The 12,563-nt window shown below is 40.0% G+C and overlaps 2 protein-coding genes across 2 annotated transcripts in view; both read right to left on the reverse strand.

Moving 5' to 3' along the window:
• Positions 1 to 12,563, reverse strand: part of Pfdn6 (prefoldin 6) — a 150,997-nt gene that overhangs the window by 74,876 nt on the left and 63,558 nt on the right. The window lies entirely within an intron of this gene.
• The window catches only part of LOC135705318 (uncharacterized), a 30,517-nt gene continuing 25,090 nt past the window's right edge, over positions 7,137 to 12,563 (reverse strand). Inside the window, exons 2-4 of the mRNA XM_065226989.1 lie at positions 8,056 to 8,110; positions 7,742 to 7,989; positions 7,137 to 7,672 (exon numbers count right to left, since the gene is read on the reverse strand). Of these exons, the coding sequence (XP_065083061.1) occupies positions 7,485 to 7,672; positions 7,742 to 7,989; positions 8,056 to 8,110 (491 nt within the window). The 3' untranslated portion in view covers positions 7,137 to 7,484. The remainder of the gene's footprint in view (positions 7,673 to 7,741; positions 7,990 to 8,055; positions 8,111 to 12,563) is intronic.

The following is a 12,563-nucleotide window of genomic DNA, read 5'->3' on the forward strand; positions in this document are numbered from 1 at the left end:
ATTATTAATTTTATCGTTATTGCCTTATTCGTGGTCAACACAAAAAGTTATGGATCAATTTAATGCTAGTAGATATATTGCAACAGAGGCTAAGTTGATAAAGGAAGGTCATTCGTCAAAAACCGCAAAATATGGCACAGCTTTAAGGGATGAAACAAAATTGGCAGTCATCATTTTTTTTTGAAGATGATGATATAAGCCTGGTCAAAAAGAATATGTGTCTGTGCAGAAAGAAGGAAAACGACAAGCCATTCAAAAACGATTACTAATGATGACTTTGAGAGAAGCTTATAAACGATTCAATGAAATTCACTGCAATGTAAAAATTGGATTCTCTTCATTTGCAAAACTCCGCCCTTAGCAATGTAAAATTTTAACCAGCTCTGGAACCCACAATGTTTGCGTGTGCACAACGCATGAAAACATCAATCTAATTTTACACAGTTTGAAAAAAAACTTAACCATTTAAATGATGTAAAAATCCGAATTTATCCACCTATGGTGTGATCAGACCCTTCTTACTTATTCAAGTTTATTTATTTTATTGTCATTATCAGTGACCAAGCCCCCCACCTCCGTGTCATCCAGTGACGCTACGCCACTGCCTGGGGGTACCCGGAATATATCCGGGTGTAGTCTATTTGGTGAGGCTACCAATCACCTTATCATCGTATTTTAATGTGATTTAATGGGTTTTAATTCAATTCATATTCAAGCAACTTCCCCGGGGTACCCGGAACATGTCCAAGTGTGTCCAATGTGGTCTGGAACACTTAACACGACTTGCATTGATCTTATTTTTGAATTCTGTAGTAATCTGATGTGTCGCATGATGGTTTTGATACGTTTTCCGTTAAATCCAGCGTGAAGGCCCATATTCACAGGATCTTATTCCGGCCATATCTCCGGAACCGGTTCACCGATTCCAAAACCGTTCAATAGCGTTCAGTGGGACCCCAAGACCTATCATTTAACGCCGAGTTTGTCCAAATCGGTTGAGCGGTTGCTGAGAAACGTGAGCGCATTCATTTCGTTACATACACACACACATACACACATACACACGTACACACACACACAGACATGTTCCGATCTCGTCGAGCTGAGTCGAATGGTATATGACACTCGGCCCTCCGGGCCTCGGATCGATAGTCGGTTTTTCAAGTGATATCTATACCTAGATCTATACCCTTCTTTGTAAGAAGGGTAAAACGTTCACTGACAGACTACTTTGTGAAAACAAGACAACATACGGTGTTGTGAAGATTGTCCAGACTCTTACGCATTAGAAAACATTTTATTAATCCTCCGTTACTCGCGCCAACTTTTGTAACACGAGTACTCGCGCGTTGTACTTTGTACAACAGTGTGAGTTTTCCATTGCCATTTTTCAGCCGAGCTACCAATCGATATGAAACCAACGGGTATTCCTTAAAAAACTTGTTTTTAACTAAAAACGCTAAACTTTTATCACAGTTAACCCCCAAAAAATGCGGATATTTAATAGAGAAAATGTGAATGGAAACCGCGTGTGTCCGTACTACGTGGGATTTGACTCGAGATCCTGACCAGATAGAAAGTTACTGTCTTCGGCAAAGTTGTTCAGAAGGACAAGGCATTTTCGTTGGTGGAGTAGTTCCGAAAATTCTCACTACGTGGCGCTAGTATATACGTGCAATTTCCGCATATACAATAGCTCGAGATCGTGACTCGTGAGCAGATAGAAAGTTACTGTCTTCGGCAAACTTGTTCAGGGGGTCAAGTATTTTTGGCTGGTGGACAGTAGTTCAGATTTTTTTCACCACGCGGCGCTAGTATACACATGAAATCCTCATATAAAATATCTCGAGATCCTGACCAGATAGAAAGTTATTGTATTAGGCAAAGATGTCCAGCAGATCATAGCCTTTTTGCTGGTGAACAGTAGTTCAGAATCTTCTCACTAGGTAGTGCTCGTATACATGTTAAGTTCTCGCATGTGATACATCACTAGATCCTGACCAGATAGAGAGTAAATATTTTTGGAAAAGTTTTTCAGGAAGTCAAGATCTTTTCGTTGGTGGAGTAGTTCAGAATTTTCTCACTACTCGGTGCTAGTATAGACATGCAATTCTCGCATACACAATAGCTCGAGATCCTGAGCAGATAGAAAGTTACTGTTTTCAGCAAACTTGTTCAGGGGGTCAAGACTTTTTGGCTGGTGAACAGTAGCCCAGAATTTTCTCACCAAAAAGGCGCTAGTAAACGTGTACAATTCTCGCTTATGCTAAGCTCGAGATTCTGAATAGGTAGAAAATTACTGTCTTCGAAAAAGTTGTACATGAGGTCAATTCTTATTGCTTGGTGCGCAATAGTTCAGAATTTTCACACTACGTGGCATTAGTATACACGCGAAATTCTCGCATGTAAAATTTCTCGTGATTCTGATCAGATAGATTTTGCTAGTGGACAGTAGTTCAAAATTTTCTCACTACGTAGCACTAGAATACACGTGAAATTCTCGCATGTGGCTTGTTTCGAGATCCTGACCAGATAGAAAGTTACTGTCTTCGACAAAGTTGTTCAGGAGGTCAAAGCCTTTTTGGCTGGTAAACAGTAGTTAAGAATTTTCTCACCACGTGGCGTTAATATACATGTATACTTCTCGTATATGCTATATCTCGTCAAGGTCAAGGTCTTTTGGCTATCTGGTCAGGATCTAGAGATATTTTATATGAAAGAGTTTCATATGTATAGTAGCGCCGCAAAGTGAGAAAACTCTGAACTACTATCCACCTGCGAAAAAGCCTTGACCTTCTGAACAACTATGCCGAAGATAGTACCTTTCTATCTGGAAGGGAAGTCGAGATATTTTATATTTATATGAGAATTTCACGTGTATACTAGCGCTACGTAGTGAGAACATTCTGAACTACTGTCCGCCAGCGACAAGGCTATGATCTCCTGAACAACTTTGTTGGAAAAAGTAAATTTCTATCTGGTCAGGATCTCGATATATTTCATGTTGTAAGCAATTAAGTCAAATCCCACTTAGTATGGTCACAGTTTACGCGGTTTCCATTTACATTTTCCCTATTATCCGCACTTTTTAGGTGTTTATTGCAATCAAAGTTTACATTGTTTAGATCAAAACAAGTTTTTTGAAGAATACTCGTTGGTTTCAGATCGATTGGTAGCTCAGCAACAAAATGGCAATGGAAAACTCATGGGTGTTGTACAAAGTACAACAGCGCGAGTAACGGAGGCTTAAAGCAATTAGAGGAAAAATACATTGATCATCAGCTTTCATTTGAACAGTGTGTTACCACGGATAGATATGATTTAGAAACTATTGTAAAGCCTGCAGACGAGTTTGTTTCATTTTTCTGCTTGAAATTGACAAGTTTGATACCACATGATTTCATAAAAACACAGCAATCTAATTTTTTGAAAACTACACGAAATAATTTGCAAGAAGGTGAATTTTTAGTAACTTGCGATTTTTTCCGAAAACTACAGCTTTGTGTTACAGGATGAAGTTCAGTCTCATCACTGGAATGTCCAGCAAGCTACCATTCATCCATTTGTTATATATTTAAGAGAAAATATGCAAGTTAAACATTATAATTTCTGAAGAGTTACGACATGACTCAGTGGCTGTTAACTTATTTATTTCTAAAATGATAAGTTTTTTACGCATTAACCAAAGTAAAAATATCAATAAGATTTATTTTATGTCCGATGGAGCAGCGTCACAGTACAAGAACCGGAAAAAATTTGCTAGCCTTTGTAAATTTAAATCAAAGTATGGAATTGAAGCCGAATGGCATTTCTTTGTAAAATCACATGGGAAAGATCCTTGTGACGCTATTGGAGGTACAATAAAACGCATGGCTACTAGAGCAAGTTTGGCCAAAGAACGTGAACATCCAATAAACAAATGCAAGAGAGCTTTATAATTGGGCAAATAATCGAAAAGAAAAAGAATTAAGAAAAGTTTTGCCACAACAGAGGAATACGAAAGTATGGCTTCACACCTCAACGAGCAATATAATAATGCAAAAATAATTCAAGGAACTCAAAAGAACACAAACAAACACGTTAATCGTCGGCCTCCCGTGAACAAAAGAACAATCCTGCAAACAAACTATAACAAATCATAGAAGAACTATTCTTCTACGTGTTTGTGTTATTAGTTTTTCCAGACTGAGCCCCAATCCGCGAGAAACCGACAAATGACGTGCCCATCTACAAAAGCAACTACGCTCCAACCTCGAAGCTCTCCGGAAATATGTGATAAATCAAGTGGTGTTGAGTACTTGGCACTGATGAAGTCTGCAAGTAGTAGACGAAATACGCGTATCTGTCAAAAGATAAGCAATTATAACGGAATTTAAAGGAAATAAACCAACCCACTCAAAGCTCTTCATAAAGGGATTCCGTTAAGAGGTTCGACAAATTTAAAGGATTGATAAATCATGTAAATGTAAATGGAATACAGTAATGTCCCGATTTTGTCAGCCCACTTTTTTGAAAATGTTTTCCAATGTTCTACAAAACCCATGCCCTTTTTCAGTAATCTTTTTGAACCTATTGCACCAAAGTATACTTTAAATATCTCTCTTAACGAATGACGAATGAGAAAAATTTAGATTTATGATTATGTGGAATTATTGAAAGAAAAAAGTCTGAAGCGCGGAGGGGCTGACAAAATCGGGTCATTACTGTATTTAAAATAAATAAATTCATTCTTACCTTTTTATGGTTGTTTGATTATTAATTGCTATTATTACCTGCTTAGAGTTGGCTCCTTTATAATACTGTGTAGAATTTACCTCATTATTCCTCAGTTCTATCGATTTGTGATAGAACCACGCTCAGCATATTATCCTGTAGTACGACTTGGGCATGCACCATGCACTTGCAAGTCATCTCTCGTCAAAATGATGGGATATGGGTTTTATGATCACCGACACTGGGTGAAACCAAACTGCATAGAGGTATAACGGTAGAATGACGGTGACACAGGGAGATAAAAGGTAAGTTCAACTGCTCTGTTTCAGGTCTCGAATTCGACTCACTCGATCCGTTTATTCGTATGTGGCTTGAAGCCTATCGTGTAGAAAACATCGTACAAAGAGATGACAGATCCCATTTACTCATCGAATGCGCACGCTTACAATTTCATTTCGTATATCAAATGCGCCGGTTACTAATACACATCAATGGGGTGATGGTGAAGGGATATAGAAAACGAATAAAAGAACAGAAAGAAAGGTATTAGTATTGGTTACATTAACCCCCCATCCACACACACAACGAAAAAGAAGCATAGATGCACAGACAAACAGAAATAACACATTTGATATTTTTTCCACAAAACATAGTCACTAAAACACTACCGCCATCTGTTGAGTATCATGTGATGGATAGTACGCTGAACAGATGGCGCTAGTGTGCAGACGTCAAACGCAAGGGAACCGACCGTGCGGCACCACCAACCAAAAACACTCGAATTGACCGTCAAATGCGTATTCGATGAACAACCTGTCCAACCGAGTGTTATGTCTGTTTGTCTGTGATAGATGGGTTATTAGGAAAGTACAACTACATTATAACTATTAGTGCAATGGATGAACGTTAGTTTCGGGGTCATGTTAGTGTTAGAGTTTTGTTAGTATTGACCCGTATTCAGCCCTGTCGGCCCCTCGAACACTAGTCGCAGGCAGTTGTTGTTAGGACATGCGACACTGTCACTGCTACTATGTTAGAGGTATGACCCGTCAAGTTTCGAAGTGCAAAAAAAAACTGTTAGAACTTTCTTATAAATTAACTTTACACTCAAAGCAAACTATTTACCTTAGCATTACAAAAGCGAATTTAACATTACTATTTTATTTTATGCTAATATTAAAATTATGATAAAACTACAATTTACGGCTCCGTGAAATTAACTCGCATGAACCTTTCAAATCAATGAACTGGAGAAAAACTACAATTTTAACAAATTGCAAAAAAAAAATCATAGCGACACTTGACAAATCATCATCAAGCCCCTCATCCTTGGACAGGGAAAATTTAAATGCGATTCTTGAAAAAATATACACGGTTAAAAAACATGTGTTTTTAATAAAAATGTAAAAATCGTGAAATTTTCAAAAAACCATAACTTTTTTTGAGTTTACTATCACCAAACTTTGCCAGTTAGTGGCAAACATTATTAGCTTCAATGAAGCTTAAAACGAAAATTTTCAAAAATGTACTTTTTGAGAAATTAACTTTTTTAATAATAAAGATAATTTTCTTCATTGATACAAACGAATTTTTTTAAAGTGTATATTTTTTTAAACAATTGCCAAACTAATATCTACAACTTTGCTCAAGACACCAAATCAATCGAACAAAGCGTTTCGGCAATATATATTTTTAAACTCATTAGTACTATTTTTACACAGGCCCTTTTCAAAAAGTAGTCGTGATTCAATATGAAAAACTGAGAGCACAAAATGGCGCCTTTACTAAAAAGGAACAACTGTGCAAAGTTTCAGCGTAATTGGAAATTATCGGTCAGGATCGATTTGCGAACCTTCGTGGAATGCCTCTAGTTTGAATTAGTCAGTCACGAACATTGTAACACGAAAAGGGAATCTACCCACGTTACGGAGCGTGACGGCATTTACTGCCGATAGTTTATGTCTCGTCGACCCCCTCCAGCTCGACATCCTATTTCCACCTATGAAAGAGATTTGACTGTAATATGAAAGTAGATGCCAATTGATAGTGGATAGCGTTGCTAAAACAAAATTGACGAAAAGCCATAATATGGGACTGATATGCGATTATAGGCATTATGCTCGTGGTGTTTTTGAACGGAAGGTGTTGCGGTGGAGGCGAATGAACCGCGACTTGCACCAGATGATAGAAGAACCATCCATCATCGTTCACACCGCAAAAAATCGGGTGACTACGATGGGTTGGGCATGTCCTAAAAATGTCTGTTGACAGTTCGGTGAAAATAGTTCTCGATAACGAACCGACTGGAACGAGACGAGCGGGCAAGGTGGACAGCAAGGACATAAGTAACATATTTTAAAAACTATCCTGATTTATTCTGTGATATCTTAAACTTTTATAGTAAAAGCCAATTACATGTCAGATTTTGCGTTTATTTGCAGTTATTTTTAAATTGATCTTTTCATTGCTAATGAGTTTAATTTTACATTTTAACTGTCATAGCTAGCTGAATAAACGTTTACATTCCAAAACATCTGTGTTGGCCTTTATTTCAATTGCATCATTCTCATATATATTTAAAACAGTTTGAAAACGTTTATGTTAATACTGAGCCAATCATCACCGCGCGTAAAATTATACACCTATTCAACCACCATTCGCCAACCTCATCTAAATAATTGATTGTTATTCGTCCAGTTCTGCGAGATTCTTAGTAAACTTTTTCCTTGCGTAGATAGATGGGTGATTTCCGTTTCTGTCTTTTTTTTCTTTTACTGAGAGTATTCGTTGATAACGGCCATCTCGTCCGCGAGACTGCTGCCGTGCATGTGGCTGTTCGGCGCAGCACCATTGAAATCCTCCACTTCCCGGAACAGGCGCTTGTTGAACTTGCCGTACCGATCGATTTCATCAAAATTGCGCTTCATGTTTCGGTCATTTCTCAAACGCGAGTTGAAGCCTTTATGGTTCGCCATGGAAATGGACAATTAGATCGTGGGGAAGGGGGTTACTTCGAGAATAGGCTTACCTGCATGTCGGTCAATTTCGTCAAAGTTGCGCTTGACGGTGTTCTGTCTGTCGTTCAGATCCATGAAGTCGTAGTTGCGTTTGCCTCCGAAGGTGGAATAGCGATCGATTTCGTCAAAGTTACGTTTGTCGTACATCGGGGCCAGTCCACGGGCGTAGTAGTTGTACAGCAGCGTTCGGCGGTCGGAGTTGTTCAAAGATCGTTTGGTTTTCATCGAACCAACCGAATTGGGATCTGGCGCAAGGTGGCTGAAAAGAAGCAGGTGGCTTTGATTCGAAGAGTATTAGTCAGTTAAAATGATTGAGGCACGTTACCTTCTCTCCTTCTCGCCGCCGCCTCTGTGCAGATCCGTCGGTGCAATCTGGGAAACTTTAGTAGAACAGTTAGTTAGTTCAGAACGATTAATTTGTATGTCGATTATAAAGAGTGATAACAAATTCAAATGGATTCATTAAACCTTCATCTTTATTCATAAATAGAGCTTATGGGAAGAAAACGTAGTTTATCAAGACACATCCATTTCAGAAAGGTCATCCGTCGGTAGCGTTTCCGATTTCCCCCTTCATTGGGGTTTCTCTAGACGAAATTATTGGGTTTATTTTATTTTTTTCCATTCAGGGACATTCATCATCATTAAAATGCGATAAGGAGGGCGGTAGAGAGGTACACAATTTTTCAGACATACTGCGCCTACTGCGTTCCTGTTTTTAGGATCTTCCATACCTGTCCCATTTCTCACAACCTTTATTCTAAATTGTATGAAAAGGAAAATGAAAAATTAGCTGGAAAAAAATACTCATTCGTTGTCAGCATTGGGGTGACAAAATTTAAAACTAATGTGCTTCTTCATGTGGAAATTATTTCTTCAGCAAATTTCCACCACCAATAGAGTCCAGGGACCGTTTCAAGAGGTTGCCTCCACCAATCGAGTCTAGCGAGCGTTGATTGCGGCCGAAAGTGTTTGCACGGGACGGTGCCACCTCCAGTGGGGAGCCTCCATTCAGCACCAAGCGGTTGAAGTACAGGTATTCTGCGAAATGTGGCGATTGGAACGACGTGAGAAAAAATAGACGTAAACTTGATTAGAATCCAAGGCGATGAAGGAGGCTTAATGGGACGTATACCTGAATTTTGCATGAGCAGACAACACAAACACACACACACGTGGACACATTAAATATTCACGTGGGACACAGAAAACGGTACACTTATTTTTTTCATCCTTCGAAGGTGGCTATTTTGCTTTCGATTCCAGGAGGGACCGGCGTCGCCTTAGCAGAGCTCGGACAAGTCACAGATGATTGATTGTGAGTAAGTTGACGATGAGTGTATGAATGATGGCAGACGAATTCGAATGGATGGGTAGTAATTAAGGGGACTTGGAAGAATTTTCCATTAACGATTTGAGTGGACCACTTCTGGTAGGAGGGAATTAACGCCGCAAGAACTAGAAGCAGTTTGGTGTTTGTGCGGCGGTTATTAAACAAAGTAGGCTTGATTGCTTTTTTTTGGCAATGAACACCGCCTACTAAACCGTTTACAGGCTGTGTTCCGTTTGGTGAATTTTCACTTAAAAGTGAAAACCCTACTGTTGTAGATTGACCGATTTTCTAGGTGGTAGTAAAAATTAATTCCTGTAATAATAACTTTACATCATTCCTCGTCGAACGTTCGACAGAGCAAGTTTGCTTACGCTACTCTCCCGCCGCCGCAAAAGTGTTTTTCGGAAAAAAGTGGATTTTTTTTCTCTCCCCGATCGGAGTTTTTTTTTACACCTTCAGGTGTGCAGTGCCACAGGCGGACATAAACGTTCCCCGGAGGAAGCAACCATCTCAGCCGAGTCTGAAGATTGGATTGTCCAACGGTAAAACTATCAACCACCACCTAGACATCGCATCATACGGCATCAAAAGGTCATCACCCGTATACACCGTACAACGAAGCAGCAGAACTGCAGATACGGTCTATACAGACCAGACGGTGCCCTTTGTGCTAAGCCACGTGCTGCAACAATAGAGCGATCATCTCTGCTTCATCGCACAGTGGAGTTTGTAAACGCGCCATCCCGGCATATAGAGATAAGTTAATTTTTTTTTCTCAGCCTAATTCTTTTTTTTTTTTTGTAAATAATTTTTTTTTTTGTTTGGTTTTTGATTTGCTAATATTAAGTAATCCCCCTGCAGCGTTGAATTTCCTTTCTTACAAATTATTATTTTTATTATTATTCATTATCTTATTTAGTTTTTTTTTGCACATATTTTATTTTATTTTTATTTTTTTTTAACACTGAGCAATTCACTCACAGTGTTGACTTCCTTTTCTTGTTGTTTCCTTTCCAATTTCAATCCATATATTTGAAATTTGTGGAAAATATAAACATTTAATAACTAAGATTGCAACCAATTCCGTTGCGGTGGTATCTTAAGTCACCGCAATGGATGATACAAATAAAGGCGGGGGTCTGTCGCTTGACATCTCTGATGATGAGTCAATAAAGTCTCCCTCATTTGAAAAGCTTGATAGCTCTGAGGAAATGGATATCCTCGAAGAGCATCTTGATCAAACCACCAGCAAGAACACTGGAGCCTATCCAAAAGTGAAATCTCTACCACAGCCCCCTTCTCCTCCATCGCCGCCTTGTCCACCATCGCCGCCTTGTCCTTATGTGCCCCCTACTCCACTCCTTCCCCCGAAAATATCAGCGACCCCCCGCCACAAGGCTTACCCTGATGACTCGAAAGGTCCGTGGGTTGTTTTCTTCCGGCCCAAACAAAAACCTTTGAATATTTCTCGGATTTCGAAGGATCTGACAAAACATTTTTCGGCCGTAACCGATATCTTTAAGGTGACGCCAAACAAACTGCGCGTTACCGTTGATAACCTGAAACAGGCAAACCGAATTGTTGCCTGTGAGCTTTTTTCGATCGAATATCGAGTCTACGTCCCCAGTTGTGACGTAGAAATTGAAGGAGTGGTCACCGATTCGAGTCTGACTTGTGAGGATTTCCTGCAAGTTGAATCTTTCGGCATTTTCAAAAACCGTGCCCTTCCGAAAGTCAAGATACTGGACTGCATTCAACTGCAGTCAGTGTCGCACATAGGCACAAACAAAAAGTATACCCTCTCAGATTCGTTTCGTGTGACCTTTTCAGGATCGGCATTACCTGACTACGTCACAATTGGGAAGGTTCGACTACCTGTACGCTTGTTTGTACCGAGGGTAATGAATTGCTTGAAATGCAAACAACTAGGTCACACCGCGGACTTTTGTTCCAACAAACCGCGGTGCGATCAATGTGGGGAGGAGCATACGGAGGGTCCTTGTCATGCTACACCAATATGCGTTTACTGTAAGGATGCTCCGCATGCTCTGAGTGATTGCCCGAAGTACAAACAGCAGGGAGAAAAACTAAAGCGGTCCTTGCAAGCTCGCTCTAAGCGCTCGTTAGCAGAAATTTTGAAAACGACCGCTTCATCTTCCCAAACCACCCCAAAAAGCAACAACACATTCCACCTCCTGCCAGATGATGATCAGGGCTCTGACTCAGAGGTTGGTGAGAGTAGTCCTTTTGTCTTTAACGGCAACACGAGGAAGCGGTCCAAAACAAACGTCACCCAAAAACCTCGTAAGGCCTCTCGTACGGACTCTCAACCTACCTTGACAAATTTAAGAGGTAGCGGAAATGTAGCAAAACCCCCACCACCGGGATTTCAAGTTTGTAATTTTAACAAAGACTTTCCGCCACTTCCGGGATCATCTAAAACCCCAGATATCCCAGTTTTTCAGCCAGAAAATCAGCTGAATAATCAGCAAGAACATGATACCATGTTCACGTTTTCTGGAATTGTGGAGAGCATCTTCAATATATTCAACGTCTCTGACTCAACTAGGAACATTATTAATTTAGTGCTTCCATTTGTGAAAACTCTTTTGAAGCAACTAGCTTCTAGGTGGTCCTTCCTTGCATCGATCATATCTTTTGATGGATAATTTTCCGAATGAGGTCGAAGATATGATCTCTCTTCTTCAGTGGAACTGCAGAAGTCTTATACCGAAACTTGACGCATTCAAATTTTTAGTTCACAACTCACTTTGTGACGCATTTGCTCTTTGTGAAACATGGCTTTCTTCAGACACCGATCTCCCTTTCCACGATTTTAACATTATTCGCCTTGATCGAGCAGATTCGTATGGAGGGGTGCTTCTAGGGATTAATAAGCTCCATTCCTTTTATAGAATCGATCTGCCTTCCGTGACAGGCATTGAAGTTGTCGCGTGTCAGGTAAATATTCGAGGTAAAAGCCTCAGTATTGCCTCAGTATATTTTCCTCCGAGAACTGCGATTTCTCGCCAAGGTCTCTCAGATATCTGCTCAGTTTTATCTGAGCCTCGGTTGATCTTAGGAGATTTTAACTCTCACGGTACAGGCTGGGGGGAACTGTACGACGACAACCGCTCAACCTTGATATACGACATGTGCGACATCTTCAAAATGACAATTCTGAACACCGGGGAAGCAACACGAGTAGCCAAACCTCCAGCAAGAGTAAGCAGATTAGACCTCTCACTTTGTTCGAGTTCACTAGCGTTGGATTGCTCGTGGAAAGTAATCCAAGATCCCTACGGTAGTGATCATTTGCCAATCAAAATTTCTATTACCAATGGTTCATCTTCCACTAGCTCGGTTGACATCGCGTACGACCTCACGAAAAACATCGACTGGAAAAAATTTGCGGCCACGGTTCTCGGTGGTATTGAATCGGTTGAGATACTCCCTCCGCTGGATGAGTACTCCTTTTTATCGCGACTTATCGTTGACTG

Source organism: Ochlerotatus camptorhynchus, unplaced genomic scaffold (genome assembly GCF_037179485.1).
Source record: "Ochlerotatus camptorhynchus isolate MF236.1 unplaced genomic scaffold, CSIRO-AGI_Acam_v1.1 ptg000265l, whole genome shotgun sequence".
NCBI classification, from domain to species: Eukaryota; Metazoa; Arthropoda; class Insecta; order Diptera; family Culicidae; genus Ochlerotatus; species Ochlerotatus camptorhynchus.